The sequence below is a fragment of the Physeter macrocephalus genome, chromosome 5 (assembly GCF_002837175.3).
Source record: "Physeter macrocephalus isolate SW-GA chromosome 5, ASM283717v5, whole genome shotgun sequence".
NCBI lineage: Eukaryota > Metazoa > Chordata > Mammalia > Artiodactyla > Physeteridae > Physeter > Physeter macrocephalus.
The window spans coordinates 24,198,290-24,215,721 of NC_041218.1; the positions used below are offsets into that span (position 1 = coordinate 24,198,290).

At 42.4% G+C, this 17,432-nt stretch overlaps 1 protein-coding gene across 1 annotated transcript in view; it reads left to right on the forward strand.

The window, feature by feature from the left end:
• Positions 1–17,432, forward strand: part of SND1 (staphylococcal nuclease and tudor domain containing 1) — a 321,421-nt gene that overhangs the window by 13,055 nt on the left and 290,934 nt on the right. The window contains exon 2 of the mRNA XM_028489790.2: positions 16,400–16,549. Coding sequence (XP_028345591.1) covers positions 16,400–16,549 — 150 coding nt within the window. The remainder of the gene's footprint in view (positions 1–16,399; positions 16,550–17,432) is intronic.

Below are 17,432 nucleotides of genomic sequence, written 5' to 3' on the forward strand. Positions count from 1 at the left end.
GAGGGAGACTCCATCCGAGTACCTGGGAATCCCGCTGAGCTTTATTATTGTGTGTGCAGTAATTGCTTGTGTTATTACTCCTGGCAGGTGAGCCCTTTTGCAGCCCAGAGGCCAGGGGACTGCCTCTGTTACTTAAAAGACGAGTTATCTTGGTAAACTCCTCTCTTGTGAGAGCTTTAGACTCTCCTGAGACCTCCTGCAGGCTCTCTGGAGCCCAGGCCCGGCTCCCGGTTCAGCCTGCCCTGCCCGGGTGTTAGTCACCTCATGCCAGCGCGTCACAGAGCCAGTCTGTGCGGGGCTGCCGGCCAGACCGCTGGGCTTCCAGTGAATTCTTCAGTGTCCCCGGGTCGGTGCTCTGAATGAAAGTACGTCTCCTACTCTCGCGTCAGAAGAAAGTGTGTTTACCTGATTTTCAACAGGATGAAGCTGAAAGCCAGTGTAGAGAGAATAATAAATTTGGGACTCAAGATTATCTGAGGAACGGGGAAAATCGGTTTTCGAAAGGGGTTGATGGCACAAGGCTAAACATAGTAAAGATGCCCCCAGGAGTCTGAGCTGTCCATAAACTTTCTTGTGAAATTTCTATGCTTTATGTGTTAAAAACTTTCATTTATTTTGAAAGAAAAAAAAAACAAAAGAAAAAAAACGGTGAGGGGAATCAAAGAGCTGAGCTTTAGTGATAGTATAGGGTAAGTAGAATATTATTGGCATTTTTTAATAAAAATGGAGGAGCAGTCTCTTCTGGGCAGTACTTGTAGGCAAATTCCAGATCACGGCCAGATAGCCTTAGTTTAACTTCTTGAAGAGGTGTGCAAATCTGTGCATTATGGTTAAGGGTGGGGGTGGGCTGGGCACACCAGCATATAGTGGGGAACGAATGACCGCTTGTCATCTTCAGCTGTGTTAGGTGATAATGGTGTTCATCCCACTCTCTGAAGGATTTTAATAGTAAGGAGAATCTTGGGATGGTACATTAATTTAGTAATAAAGGACTCTGAAAGGTTTATGGTAGATTTGTGGTTTGTACTTCTTTATTTTGACATCTAAAATTGACTATCAACATTTCAAATAGGAAAAGTTTCCAAAGAAGTTTGGACAGTAAAATGGGAACATTAATGCTTTTCATGGGTAGCACAGAAGTTGCTTGACTTTCCCAAGTTCTACAGTCAGTTCTACGTATAAGCCAAAACAAATATATTAGATATTCTTGAGAGATGATTCATTCTGAACAGTATTGAGTATTATGCTCAATAATCCAGCATCCGTTTGCTATAAATTAGTTCTAAGAAAAAATGTGCATAGCTTTACAGAAGCAAACCCGAGGAACAGTAAATGCAATAAACTTCATTCCTCTAGAATGTTGCAAGAGTCTGATATACTTTACTTAGCTGTATCTGTCTGGTGCAGGCCTCCTACCCCCTTTTTAATCATGGGATTACGATTTGCTATTTTGCCTAGTGTACCTTTTGCTCAGGGATGCAGTGACGGCAGTGCTCTGAGGAGGAGAAATAAGATGACAGCAGCTGTGGCCATTGAGGCTGGGAAAGCAGTATCTGTGCTTTCCCCCTTTCTGGATCAGGTTTTGTGGTTACACTTCTGTCCTTCCTCTGAGCACTGGAGTTGGGGAGGAGGAATGAGAGTTAAAGGGTGGGGAGGGCTGGACGTACAGACCCCGTTAACTGAGTAGCCCCTGGAATGCAACCTAGGCCTCTCCACCCTGCCTTGGCAGCCTGCTTGGCAACTTCATCTCCATTTGCCCCTGAAGGGGGGAGGAAAAATCTTTGGCCTCAGATCACATTTTTTCTTCAGCTTCCTTAACAGAAGACCTGTCTTTGGCGAGTTGCCTCCGATACCTGCAGTGCCAGAGCATCAATTCAAGAGAAATAAGACCTTAACCTTCCTCTCACATTTTTTAGCAGTTCTGAAATGTGGAGTGGGCAGATATGCAAAGTGTATCTGAACCAAAAAAGGCGCTGGTGATTTGAAACCCACAAAATAGGCTAAGGCCAGACACCCTAGAAGGGTGTATTTTGAAGCATTTAAGAAAACAATTGGTGACTTTTTAAAGTGCATTAAAATTTCTCACAGTCCACAAACCAAATCTTTGGACTAGGGTTCCAGTTTGTCATTGTTTGGTAAACAGTATTACAGGGTGGGATGTGGAAAATATTCAGAAGGCGTGCCCTTGGAATTTTTAATCCCATTCATGACAGGCACGTGAACATATCTGTAATACTTGGTGTACGAACAGTGCTTAGAACGGATCTTTACATCAAAGTCTTAGTGTCTAGAATTCGGTGTTTTTCGTGGCTGTATTATACTCGATAACTGGGGTCTGGTTGGGAAGGCGGGGTGGGTTCTGAGCCCCTTGGACAGGGCTGTGAGCTGCCTTGATAGTAGCTTCAGCTTGTTCTTGTCTTCTCCACTGAGCACTTCCCTCCTTGTCAGTGTGTTCTTTGCCTCCACTAATATTTCTCTGTGAGCTTCTTCCCTGGAGATAAAATGAAAAAATGTTACTCTCATTGCTATCAGTTTAGGCATTTTTGTTACCTTGGTATTTGGCTTGGGGATGTAAATCTCTCAAGAGATTCTTGTCTATTAAACAAGAATAAATATAAGAATCATTGAAAATATAATCCTAGAAGAGATGACACCATTTGTTCAGACAGAGTATCTCTTTGGGGGATATAGGAAATGACTGAGGAAAGTGGGAGGACAATTGAGTATCGAATAGTTAATCGGGAAATTTCTCCAGTGTGGTCTGGGACACAGATTTGAATGGTTTCTGTTGACAATAGACTTGATAGCTCGCAGGAAGTAATCGAGTGGTTGGAAATGAGTTAGGTAAAACATTCTTAAAGGATGTAACAAGGAAGTTTGACATTTCATAATAAGAGGGCTGATGAAGAAAGTGGGTTGAAGAAAATGTTCCCAGAGGAAACACGAACTTCTTAGGGGAGAATAGAATGATGCTGTAAACTGTTGGAGTTGCCTTAGAGAGGACAGAGAGAGAGGGCTGGACAAAGTACTGAACTCTGGGAGGGGAGAATCTTTGAGGGGAGGGTTAGGTGAGGACGCGCTTGCCTGTAGGTCATGCTACGGAGGGGTTCCCTGTAAGGCCTTAGAGAACCTTTGGGTTACCTGTTGTCATTTGGCGGAAAAACAGGAAAAACAGCTGTGAATGCAGCGCATACTCTTAAGAGCTTGGCTCTCTCGTTAGCTTCAACAAAAATCCACTAAGCTATGAGCTGCTTAAGGACAAGGACTGTGTTTTAATCGTTTTTGTCCCTTCTTTCCAAAGTCTAGCACTTGATACTTGTGCTTGATACATACTAGGACCATTCATTTATTCAGAAAAAACACTTACTGAATGCTTACTTTGTCTCTGGTCTTGTTCTGGGCTCTGGGGCTACCATGGTGAATAAGATAGATGTAGTCCTTGCACCATGGAGTGGAAAACTGATACTAAACAATTCATTGTGCTATTAAATGTTGTGATGAATTCTATGGGAGAGAAATACAGAGTCTCAGAGCATATATGGCATATAGCTGACCTAGTCTGGGGATTGGGAAGGCCTCTTTGAGTAAAAAGTTTAAGCTGAATTTGCTGGAGGACATGTTTGAGCCAGGCAGATTCCCCAGGCACCGCGGGGAATAAAGTGTGTGTGTGGGGGGGCAGATTAACCTCGTTATGCCTACCTGTCACCTGAGGATCTTATTAAAATGCAGATTCTGAATCGGGAGGTCCAGGTGGGGTCTGAGTCTGCAGTTCCGACAAGCTCTCAGGTGACTGCTGGTCTGTAATTGCCTTCAGAGGCTTTCTGTGCATCCTCTTCTCCCCTTTCTTTGTTTCAGTTGGAAGATGATGGGTCAACACACCCCCCCCTCCAGCTCCCCGCTGTGCCTCCCTCCATCTGTAGCCATGGTGGCTGCAGTGATTTAACTTTTCAGTGTATTCCAAGTATAGTTGATTAGCTGTAGAGACACTTATTCTTGTGGAAGAGGAAATCAGGATTTGGTAAGGATAAAAGAAAATAAAATCTAAACTCGGGATCCAGTGTCTTGCAAATTAATAGATTTCTCTTGGCATTTACCAAAACATCTTTCCCTTTGTTTCTAGACTAGAGTGGGGGACCCAGGCATTGTTTTTGATAATCAGATTCTTCTTTGTTAATAAAGAAGGCCATGGGCTTCCCTGGTGGCGCAGTGGTTGAAAAAAAAAAAAAAAAAAAAAAAAGCCAGCTCCTGGGGGAAAGGGATTACCATCAAGATTACAGGATTTAAACCAAAAATATGGATGGTGCTCTGGCCTCTTAGAGAATGTTCTCAATAGAGGACTCTGAACTTTCATCCATTGTTTCTCAAAACTTTTGAGACATTAAGGGGTTTTTGGCTTTTCTGAATATAAAATCTAATTAGATCACATATGTAGGTTTTTTAAATCCCCACCAGATAACTAGAACTGGAAGGAAGACGACATCTCCCTAAAATTCAAGATCCTTTTTGGGAGTGATAGCCTTTTCTTTTTTTTTTTTTTGATGCAGACCATTTTTAAAGTCTTTATTGAATTTGTTACAATATTGTTTCTGTTTTATGCTTTGGTTCTTTGGCCGTGTGGCATGTGGGATCTCAGCTCCTTGACCAGGCATCTAACCTGCACCCCCTGCATTGGAAGGCGAAGTCTTAACCACTGCACTGTCAGGGAAGTCCCCAGCGATAGCTTTTTTGAACTGTGTGCTCAGAGGTTGGAATTCTGTGATTTGAATGCGTCTAGCGTATTATCTCATTTGGAAGAAGAACATGAAGTGATGAACGGATCATATGGGATGATATGGTCCTTGCAACACAATAACGGTTTTGTCACTGAACTGAACTTGGGTCTGCTTTGCTGCACAGCAAAGCCAATTTACTGACACCAGGTTGTGGTGAAGTATGTTTATTTGCTGGGTGCCAAGCAAGGTGGCTCGTGTTCAGAAACCTGAACTCCTTGATGGCTTTCAGGGGATGATTTTCTTTTTTTAAATTTTTATTGGAGTATAGTTGATTTACAATGTTGTGTTAGTTTCAGGTGTAGAGCGAAGTGAATCAGTTATACATACACATACATCTACTCTTTTTTAGATTCTTTTCCCATGTAGGCCATTGCAGAGTATTGAGTAGAGTTCCCTGTGGTCCTTATTAGTTATCTGTTTTATATATAGTAGTGTGTGTATATGTCAATCCTAATCTTCCAATTTATCCCTCCCTCAGGGAATGATTTTTAAAGGCAACATTTGGGGAGAGGGCTGCAGGGTGTATGACTTCCTTCTTCTGATTGGTTGATGGTGAGGTAAGAGGGTGATGTGAATCTTAATGATCAATGTTCTGGTGCCTGCCAGCCAGCCAGCCAGCCAGCCAGCCAGCCAGCGTGGGGTATACAGTGTGTAGTCACTGTCCTCTACCCAGGTGGGGGGTCTTAGTTTCTGCAGAACAACTCAGAGATACGCGTTAGATTGTGTGTATCCCTTGAGGAGGAACTAGAACTCTGTTTTACCACTGAACTATTGTCATTACTTCTCTTGTTTAACTGCTTTTTGTTTCTGCATTCCCTCACTCCTCTAATGAGTAACTGCTGGCGCCTGCTGTTTGGAACTCTGGAAGGCCTAGGAGACTAAAGCCTTCTATAAACAAGAAATGGGGGACACGGAGGGGCTTTTGTACCCGGGAGGGCCCTACAGGATCCTGCTTGGTTTCAGTTTGACATTCATTCTTTTAGTTGTGTGTGCGAAGGGGGTTCGGGAGGGGAGCAAGACAGATTTTCAGAATCACCAAGGAGATCTTGTTCTAGGGATTTGTTTTGTCTTTGAGGCTCTAAAGCAGCTGGTAGTATGTTTTGCACCTTTTTCAAAAGGTTTTTAAATTTTATTTAAAAATAATCTCAAACTTACAGAAAAGTTGCAAGAATAGTGCAAGTAACTCCTGTGACTCTCCCCCAAGAGGTTGCCATATCATCTTCTTTGTATTTATAACATATAGTCATTATTCGTGGTAGTTGTGTTCTGTCAAGTCACAAGCACTGAATTAGTGAATTTTGAACCATCGCTCCTGTGAGAAATACTGAGTTAGTTCCTATGAGCCTCTGGTCACCACATTCTCATCAAGTAATAGATACATGACCTTGTTCTGTGTGCTTTTGTTTAAAGACCTCTTACTTGGGGCTTCCCTGGTGACTCGGTGGTTAAGAATCCCCCTGCCAGTTCAGGGGACACGGGTTCGAGCCCTGGTCCGGGAAGATCCCACGTGCCACGGAGCAACTAAGCCCATGCGCCACAACTACTGAGCCTGCACTCTAGAGCCCGCAAGCCACAACTACTGAAGCCCGCGCGCCTAGAGGCCGTGCACCGCAACAAGAGAAGCCACCGCAATGAGAAGCCCGCGCACCGCAACGAAGAGTAGCCCCCGCTCGCCGCAACTAGAGAAAGCCCGCGCGCAGCAATGAAGACCCAACACAGCCGGAAAAAAAAAAAGAAAGACCTCTTACTTGATATGTAGTCTTGATTCATTAACATTGAACATATGAGCAACAGCACTATAACTTGTGCCTAAACGAAAATTATCTAATATTTTCTCTGTAGGGCACCTCACAACAGCTTTCTTTGTGCTTAAGAAAACTTCATGACTACGCCTGTGGGCCATTTTAAACAGCAAAATCGCCACTCAAAAGCCCTGATCACTGCAGTAATTTTCCTTCAGCTTTAATAGTCTGAGTACTTGACCCTAAACGTTTGGTCGAGGGGTCAAGTCCTGGCGTGATCAGATGATCACTCTTATGTTCTGGAGTCAATTTTTGGTTCTTCTCCCTTTGGTAATTTTCACACGTGACGTTTACTCTGATAAACTCTTGACGACGGGAATGGATTTTTCTGGAATGACACTTTGTGTTTGCCTGCCATATAGTTCCTGCTGAGTTCTCATTTCTGAGTAACTCTGGTTCCTTGACCACAATGGAGCTGAGCCTTGGGGTGGTGAGGACTTGGCTCTGCAGAGGATCATCACTGGGGTTCTGGCTTCTAGGAGACTGAGTTAGTTCCTTTCTGGTTAGGCTTTATTTGTGCAAGTTACAGCCTTGTGTTCTTTATGTTAAGTCACGACTGTTTTGATTCATAGTTCTCATATCAGATGTTTAATATTTGGGGTTTATTAGAAAGTGCACGGGCAAAACCTGTGTTCCAGTCCTGGTGGCCATCATCTAACTGTGCCACAGTTTGTTGTGAGGATGGAGAGGAGCGGACAGTAGGGAGGGAAGAGAAGAGAGACCAGTGTGCCCTTAACATTTCTTGAGTACCTACTAGGTGTCAGGTACTGTGAGGCATCTCGCTTAATAATCATAACGTCCAGAGAAGATGGCAGTAGTATTGTCCTCACTTATAGATGAGGGAATGTCATCACAGTGTTCGGAATGCTTGTCACTTGAGTTTGTCTTCAAACTTAAGACTATCTGATTTCAGATTCATGGTCATCTGAGGCTGTGATTGTCAAGACACTTTGTCAAGTCTGAAGTTAAGAATAGACTTAAGATACGATACTTATTTACCATGATCTCTGAGGACAGAGGTTCGGAAATCACTTAAGTCCACTCTCCTAGAGAGTGGGTATCTTAGGTGATAAAGCAGGGAAGCGAGATCATGGATTATTTCTCTAATTCTTTCTGGTTGAATTCAGTGGTGGGAGAATTTCCATGAATTTGATATTTACTTGTAAACCCCAGGAGGAAATGGTTCTTTTTCTGTGGTACCTATACTTCCAGTCTTTACTTCAGACCACACTTTGAGCCTTTTTTTTTTTATTTTTTTAATTTTGGCCACACCAAGCGGCTCGCGGGATCTCAGTTCCCCGACCGGGGATTGAACCTGGGTCACGGCAGTGAAAGCGCCGAATTCTAACCACTAGACCACCAGGGAACTCCCAAGCCATTTCTTACAAAAACAATATTGGCTATTATTTATTGGGTCTTTTGGCCACCCTCTGTGCCAAGGGCCTTATTCCCTTGTTTAGGTTTCATCACACCTCTCATGGATATTCTGATATATTTATTTTATAAATGAGGAAATTGAGGCTAATAGAGCCAATGAACTTTCAAAAATCACCACTGACATGGATTTGATTCTGAAACTAAATTCTTATTGCCACTTACCACTGCCCCTTCCCTGATTATAAAGATGAGCAGTCTGTGTAACTTGAAGTGGTCGTCCAGAATTTATTTTTGCTGTGCACGTACTGTTTAACTTGCCATAAAACTAGTTTTCATCTCATTCCCTGTCATAATGTTTTATATCAGAGACTGGCAAACTGACTCTTTGAAGGGCCAGGTAGTAAATACTTTAGCCTTTGAGAGCCATGTGGGCTCTGTAGCAACTACTCAACTCTGCTGTTTCAGTGTGAAAGCAACCATATAGACTATTACATAAGTGAATGAGCTTGGCCATGTTCCAATAAAACTTTATTTAGGGAAGCTGAAACTTGAATTTCATACTCTTTCCATGTGTTACATAATATCCTTTTTTTTTTTTAAACCACTTAAAAATGTAAAAACCATTTTTAGCTCATGGGTTGTACAGAAACAGGTGGTAGGGCGGATTTGGCCACTGGGCTGTAGTTTGCCAATCCTGCTTTTTATCATTCTGAAGTTTCTTCCTTTGTGTCTCCTTTTTGGGTATTCTTTGGTAAAATTGGGACTGCAAGTCTGCTTTCCCTGCATATGGTAGTGTTTAATAAGTGTTGATTTGGTTTGGGGAGCCAGCTCATGGAAGCTTTGCTGGCTTAGTGATTTAGTCTGTGACACCTGCTCTGCTGGCACACGGAAATGGAGATTTTTAACTGAGGAAAAGATTTAATCAGTAGGTAACCTCACCTACCGTTTTAACAGATAGCAGCTCCCCAAATGCTTGTTTCTTCCTGTGGCATAGTAGAACATCAGGTTTGGGACTTCAGGTCTAGTGCTTGCTCTGCCATCGATTTTATTTTAAGCAAAAGTCCCTTTAGCCTGTCTCATTTGCAGATTCTTCATCTGTAAAATAAAAGGGCCTTGATTAGATGCTCTCAGTTAGCTGCCCTCTCTCTGCAGGTGATCGATAGAGTCCCCTTGAGACTTGAACTTGCTACTTTCCAAACTGAGGCCCGATTCATGGTACAGCTGGCCCTGGATTGTCTCTCCTGAAAGAGCTGGTGCGCCCGGTGCGAGTGAAATGGCCTGCCACGAGGCCATGGGCTTCCAGGTCATTGTGCTTGAATGCTGGGCCCTTTCATTTAGGTTTGCCTCTTGCTCTCGCCAGAAAAAGAAAGAAAAAGCCGGTCATGTTGGCGCATATTCTGGGAAAGACCTCCCAGACCACACAGCTTAGGCTCTTCTGGGATTGCTTGCTCTTTGTCTAAATGACATTTTAATTTTCAAGAGATGATTCTTCCTGTGGAGGCAACAGCTCTGGCTGCCAGGAAGCTTTTTTCTGATGTACTAAGATTTTCTCCAATCTCAGTTTTTTTTTTTGTTTTTGTTTTTTAACTTCTACTTGTGCTTTAATTACATTTCTTTAGAGTTTTTTGCTTCATTAAAGTGCACAACAGTTCTTCCCCGTCCCCTGATGGTATTTTTAGGTGGAGAAAACACCTTGCCCAGAGAAGAGTCGCTGGCCTGCTTCTTTGTCCTCTAAACATGCAGCCTTTGGGTTGGGGCCTTTGCAGACTTCTGGATGGCATTATGGACTGTTCTTGGTTCTTGGACTGTTAATGATTTTCTTGGTTCTCCTTTCTTTGCCACAGAGGAAAAGGAGTTCATTCTACTTGTTGTGTTGTTTCTCAGAAAAAGCTTGTATTGTTTTTGGCCATCTTTCTCCTTTTTAGGGCTTTGTAGATTTCACTAAAGTTCTGCTTCTTTCCCGTGACTTCTATCTTGTGACTTCTATCTTGTTATTTCTCGAGGACTTGAAAGTTTACAGTAGCCCTTCATTCTGTTGTGAATCCCCATGCCTGACTTTTGGGTCTGAGTCAGCTGCTTTTTAAAAAACTTTTGTTAGTGTTGTTCAGCTAAGGGTCTAATCTTCCTACAAGGTATGGAAATAACCCTATGGAAATAGACATTTTATGTCATATTTTTGTACTTCCATATTGGATCTTAATTTTTTTAATTTAAATAAATTCACATACCATAAAATTACTCACACAACTGTTACCACTGTCTAATTCTAGAACAGTTTTCATTGGTACTTAAAAGAAAAAGAAACCCTGGACTTATTAGCAGTCACTCCCTGTTCTTTCCCTCCAGCCCTTGAGAACCACAGATCTACTTTCTGTCTCTATGGATTTGCCTGTTCTGGACATTTCATATAAATGGAGTCATTTCAGTATGTGGCTTTTTGTCTTCCTTCTTTCATTTAGCATAATGTTTTCAAGATTCATCCATGTTGTAGTATCAATCAGTACTTCATTTCTTTTTATTTCTGAATAATATTCCATTTTATGGTTATACTACATTTTGCTTATCTGTCGCTTGATGGACATTTGGATTGTTTCTACTCTTTTTGGCTCTTATGAGTAAGTAATGTTACCATGAACATTTGTGTACAAGATTTTGTGTGGATATGTATTTTATTTTTCTTGGCTTTGTACCTAGGAGTGAAATTGCTGGGTCATATGATAATTCTATGTTTAACTTTTGAGGGACTGCTAGACTGTTTTCCAAAGTGATTGCATCACCAACAATGTATTAAGGTTCTGATTTCTCCACATTCTTGTCAACACTTGTTATTGTCTGTCTTATTGATTATAGCCACCCTCGTGGCTATGAAGTGATATGCCATTGTGGTTTTGATTTGCATTTCCCTTATGACTAATAATAAATGTGCTTACTGGCCATTTGTATATCTTCTTTGGATAGATATCTGTTCAAATCCTTACCCATTTTTAATTGTTGTGTTACAGTATTTCCTTATTCCAGGTACTAGACCCTTATCACATATGTTTTGTAAATACTGTCTTTTCACTTTCTTGATATCATCCATTGAAGCACAATGTTTTTGGTTGCTTGTGCTTTCTAAGATGGTGTCATATCTAAGAAACCATTGCCTAATCCATGGTTACCATGTTTTCTTCTAAGAGTTTTATAGTTTAACTCTTATAGTTAGGTCTCTGATCCTTTGAGTTAACTTTTGTATATGGTGTGAGGTAGAGATCCAGCTTCATTCTTTTGCACGTGGATATCCAGTTTTCCCAGCATATTTTTGTTGAAAGGTTCTTTCCCAGTTATCTTGGCACCCTTTTTGAAAATCAGTTGACCGTAAATTTATGAGTTTATTTTGGGCTTCCGTTTCATAACATTTTGGTGTTCATCAGGTGACTGTCCTTATTCTTTATATTGGATCTTCATATTGACAGATATGGCTAAGATATTCTTGTCATAGCTTCTCAGGCAGGTACACCTGTTAAGCTAGTCCTCCTTGTAGAGCTAACAAGATGCTCTCAGCTAAGAAGATAACGACTTTTAAGCCAAGATCATTTTTGTTCTTGGTGCCATGAAAAAGAGTGCTGATTTTATTGACACGGATTTCTATACCATCACTTTTTTTACCTTAAGTATAGTGTGGGTAGGCTTTTTTTAAAAAATTTATTTATTTAATTTATTTATTTTTGGCTGTGTTGGGTCTTTGTTGCTGCGTGTGGGCTTTCTCTAGTTGCAGCAAGCGGGGGCTACTCTTTGTTGTGGTGCGCAGGGCTTCTCATTGCAGTGGCTTCTCTTGTTGCAGAGCACGGACTCAACGCACGCGGGCTTCAGTAGCTGTGGCTCGTGGGCTCTAGAGCGCAGGCTCAGTAGTTGTGGTACAAGGGCTTAGTTGCTCCATGGCATGTGGGATCTTCCTGGACCAGGGCTCGAACCCATGTCCCCTGCATTGGCAGGCGGATTCTTAACCACTGCGCCACCAGGGAAGCCCTGGGTAGGTTTTTGTATAAGAAGTTTTCTATCTTTTGGTGTTCGTGGTCTGGGGTCTTAAGAGTTAAACCAAGTCATTTATCAGTATCTAGTGAAGATTTAAGGTGGTGTTCCTGTTGCTGTGCAGTATTTTAATAGCTGCCCATAAAGTGTTTCACTGTAGGTAAATCTCCCAGTAACCCCGTTAGTGGGTTTGAGCAGTTTGAGTCCCCATTTTCCTTCTCAGCTGGCTTGTTTCAGCCTTTGTCACCATCCAACTTGTGCCCTGAAGCCAGGTCCTCTGAATCACACCACGTCTCTCTGCAGGCTTTATTGTCAGAGATGAAAACTGTCTAATTCATAACCTCAATCAAACTGACTCGTTTTGACAGCTGTTTTCACAAGCCTCCTGCTGTATCAGGTAGGGCTAAGATCATTTTTCTAGAATATGTCATTTTATTAATATAATTGGATAAAGCGGTTACCATATGACTTGCTTTCTATGCCCTATAAATTAGCAATTAAGGATAATTACCGCATCCATGAAAGTTTGCAACATGAATCAGTACAGCTTTGGCAGAACAATTACCCCTGACAGTTGCCTCTCAATCTTAACATTATTTTTCTGAGATTAAAATTCTGGATAACAAACAATATTTTACTTGTTTATTGTTTGTCTGGCTCCCCACACTAGAATGTCAGCTCTCCAAGAGCAGACATTTTTGTCTTTTATTTCACTGAAGTATGTTACTTGCCTGGAACAATGCCTGGCATACAGAAGGCACTCAATAAATTTGTGTTGAATTAATAAATGAATGAATAAATGGCTCAATCAATGGATAAAATTATAAGTAATCAACTTAGATGTCAGGTCTTGTGATTTACAGAGGAAAAATGACTTGTTTTCGTGCCATATGAGATACAACTTAAGTTTGATATATAGACTTTTTGGTCTTTTTCATATTTTACTTAAAGACATTTTAAAGGACTTCCCTGGTGGTGCAGTAGTTAAGAATCCACCTGCCAATGCAGGGGACATGGGTTCGATCCCTGGTCCTGGAAGATCCCACATGCCGCAGAGCAACTAAGCCCATGCGCCACAACTACTGAGCCTGCACGCCACAACTACTGAAGCCCGTGTGCTCTAGGGGCCCGCGTGCTGCAACTACTGAGCCCACGTGCCACAACTACTGAAGCCCGCGCACCCGGAGCCCGTGCTCCGCAGCAAGAGAAGCCACCGCAATGAGAAGCCCACACACCGCAAAGAAGAGTAGCCCCCACTCACTGCAACTAGAGAAAGCCTGCACGCAGCAATGAAGACCCAACACAGCCCCCCCAAAATAAAGACATTTTAAGTATTTTTCCCCCAGAAGGTCTTTCCCTTGGCTTTATTTGGTGGGGAACCTTAGACAAGAGAAGCCCATTAAATATTTTTATTGAGGAAGAACTTGAATAAAGACTTTTGACAAGTGAGGCAGGTGGAGGGAGTTGAACAGTACTTGGAAGATGAAATGGAGAGAGCAAAAAAGGAGGTGGAGTGTGTTTTGAACTATTTCAGTTCCTATAAATAATAGGAAGGAAATAAATTCTTCCCATATAGACAGGTCTCTTCCTTCCGTAATGGTCTGCAGACAGTCTTTTCCTATCGCTTTGCCAAGGCTGTGGCCAAATGAATGAGGGGAAGAGAGTTTCAGAGGAAAGATGTAGCCATGCCAGTCCTCTCCTGGGGGAACAGGAATAGCAGTACCTGCCACAGTGAATATCTGTCCTTGCTGCTTGGGAGGTTGACTTGGTGGCTGCTGTTTGCATTTGTATTCTCAATAGTATAAAAGGTGTTGTGCAGCCTATAAAAATCACCTCTCTCTAATATTAATTCAAGTACTGACTGTTGTCTGAATGGCATATTTGGTGCAGTAATGCAAAAGCTCTGACAGCAGTCTTCAGAATAGCTTTCAGGGCAAGGGGAGAGTGTACAAACGAGGTTTTTCAAAATTCCTTTGTACAAGTTGTTTACTAAAGCCCTTAATGGGGCCGGGATAATAGTTATAGACCCACTGTCCCCCAGGGATATACTTTACTAGGTCAAGGCATTAGAGGTAACACCTTGCTGATATTTAGGGGGAATAAGAGGGTACTCATCAGTCATTCTATTCTTGAGCTTTTCAGCGGGTTTCGTCAGACTTGAGAAATAAGGATTGTATCCTAGCCTGAGTCAGCGCTCACTGGTCAGCCAAGGTGAGTTTCCAGCTGGGCTTCCCAAGAGGTACTGGGTCTCCTGGGAGTGCTTTATTACTTTTTGTGAAAACTTGACAAAAATCAAGGAATAGGCCTTTGAGACAGGTGCTCTGCTTTGTATGCTCTATGCTCCTCAGTCCCGTTGCTGTCTGTACATGAATGATTTCAAGGCAGGTATTCAAAAATGTGCTATTCTTCCGCCACTTGTGAAGAATTGACTGTAAATGAATCATTTCCAGGTTCTTTTCCTGTTCTTCCGTTGGCCCTTCTCATTTCAGGGACATCAACCATCCTGTGCCCTAGTATATCTCTTCTTTGGCTTTGCTTTGTTTGAGGGCTTGTCTTTTTAGAATGTCAGATCCCTGGGATGATGTCTAGGACATGGGTTCTCAAGAAAGGCTGTTAGCAAGACTGTTTGGTTGGAAGCTGTAGGGTTTAATTGCTGGTAGCACTCGATCACAAAGGATAAAAGTGAAAAGCATGACTTGTAACTAGATAAGGAAGACAGTCTTTTGTTATGTGTGTCATGGTGTAGCCAGGGAGGAACCATTTAGACCAAGGTCTATGTGCTTGAGGTATTGGGGATAATGAGATGTCAATCTTAGCACTAATTAAAAAAAAATTGGACTATGTATATTTGTTGGACTATGTAGATTCATACAGTGGATTACTGTACAGCCACAAAAGTGAATAAACTAGTGTTCTGGCATGAATGAGTTTCACCCAAAAAAAGGGCAAAAGAAGCAAGTCACTGATGGGTACACGCAGTAGACTCAGTTTATAGAGTTCAGAAATAGGAAAAACAAAACCCCCATATTGCATAGAGATGTATACGTAAATGGTAACACTGTACAGAAGAGCAAGGAAGGAGGGGTTATCACAGTGGTCAGCATAGTGGTGGCAGTCAGGAGAAGGGGCTGGGAGTAGAGGGGGGCACAGGGGATCCAAGGTTCTGCCAGTGTTCCGGTAATTAACTTGGGTGGTGGTTACATAGTTCTTTGCTTCTTATTCTTTAAGATGTACATATATGTTTAATGCACTTCTGTATTTATATTAATAATCCGCGATTTAGAGCATGAGTTAAGGTGGAGAGGTGAGGGAGACAAGTCAGCTAAGGAAATGCATATCGAAGTGGCTTCCTACATATTCCTTCCTTTCTTCCTTTGAGTCAGCTTCCTTTCCAAGGACTGTTCCCTTTACAGAAAACTCCGTGGTCTTGTCTGCCGCGGAGTTCTGCACTGGCAGGACTCTCCAACCTTCTATCTACTAACTTTTCATTCAGCAGCTTTTTCTTGTTTTGAAGGTGGGATTGAACCTTTCAGCTCTAGTGAAGCCAGTGCTCAAGGTTCCCTGTTGATAAAATCGTGCCTCGCTGAGCAAAGAATTTTAATAGCTTGGGCGATGATTCTCATGTTTTCTGTGTGCCGTTTCTTCTCTTCTCCCACGTGAAATCCTTTCTTCTTCCCCCCGCAAATATTTTAAGTGAGCTTTAGAGCTAATTCTGTAGTTGCCGAGTGGGTTTTACGCCTGGCATCCTTCAGAGAGAGAGGGAAGGAGCTGCTGGACTTGGGAGCTTTAAGGTGCTTCTTCGATGCCCCTATTTGAATCACCGAGGGCGTGGGTTTTCTAGATTCTCTCTTCTTTATTTTTCTCTTAGCCTTGAGTCTGAGCACTGTCTACAGAGGAAGTGTGAGCACTGGGCTCTGGCTGCACTGCCTCCACTTTAGCGCTGGGCATCCTCGGCTCCTTCTGGCCGATGTGGCTGGCGTGTCGGGACCTCTTCCTTCAGCTTCCGCTTTTCTCTGGCCTTCTTCCATTGCTTGCCTTTTCCACCATAGAACAGCACGTGTGGATGCAGACATTAACTTCTTAAATACTGAAAAGAACACAGGTGGTGGTCAGCTTGCTGGGATGAAATTACAAAGGTTATCTCCGTGTCTTGCATGCCTCTTCACCCTAGTCTATTTTATGAATCTTCTATCATTTTGTGTAATTCTAATTTGTATTGCTGGGTCAGTCACTTCAGAATCTAGCCCAAAGTTTTATGCAGGTATTTCTCTTATAAACTTAAAAATAGTCTTGTTCATTCAGTCATTCAACAAATATTTGAGTGCCTTCAAGAGGCCAAGTAGTTTTTTAGATGTTGGGGATACAGGAGTGGACCATCTGTATTGTGGTGATGTTACCTTTAGACGGCTAATTTTCTCTGTTTTTCCCCTGACCTAGGTCCTCTCAGGGTGTGCCATCATTGTCCGCGGGCAGCCTCGTGGTGGGCCTCCTCCAGAGAGGCAGATCAACCTTAGCAACATTCGCGCTGGAAACCTTGCCCGCAGGGCAGCTGCCACACAACCTGATGCAAAAGACACCCCGGATGAGGTAGGTGCTTCCCCTCCCAGAGGCTGTGGACCCAGGTTATAGCCCAGTCTCCTCCTTGACTGCACATTTGATGTACTCTTTCTTTTCTGTATATTTCAAGTTTGTTTTTTTTTAACATCTTTATTGGACTATAATTGCTTTAAAATGGTGTGTTAGTTTCTGCTGTAAAACAAAGTGAATCAGCTATACATATACATATATCCCCATATCTCCTCCCTCTTGCGTCTCCCTCCCTCCCACCCTCCCTATCCCACCCCGCTAGGTGATCACAAAGCACTGAGCTGATCTCCTTGTGCTATGCGGCTGCTTCCCACTAGCTATCTATTTTACATCTGATAGTATATATAAGTCCATGCCACTCTCTCACTTCGTCCCAGCTTACCCTTCCCCCTCCCCATGTCCTCAAGTCCATTCTCCACGTCTGTGTCTTTATTCCTGTCCTGCTCCTGGGTTCTTCAGAACCATTTCTTTTTTCTTTTAGATTCCATATATACGTGTTAGCATACGGTATTTGTTTTTCACTTTCTGACTTACTTGACTCTGTATGACAGACTGTAGGTCCATTCCACGTCACTACAAATAACTCAATTTCGTTTCTTTTTATGGTTGAGTGATATTCCATTGTATATGTGTGCCACATCTTCTTTATCCATTCATCTGTTGATGGACACTTAGGTTGATTCCGTGTCCTGGCTGTTATAGATAGAGCTGCAATGAACATTGTGATACATGACTCTTTTGGAATTATGGTTTTCTCAGGGTATATGCCCAGTAGTGGGATTGCTGGGTCGCATGGTAGTTCTATTTTTAGTTTTTTAAGGAACCTCCATACTGTTGTCCATAGTGGCTGTATCAATTTACATTCCCACCAACAGTGCAAGAG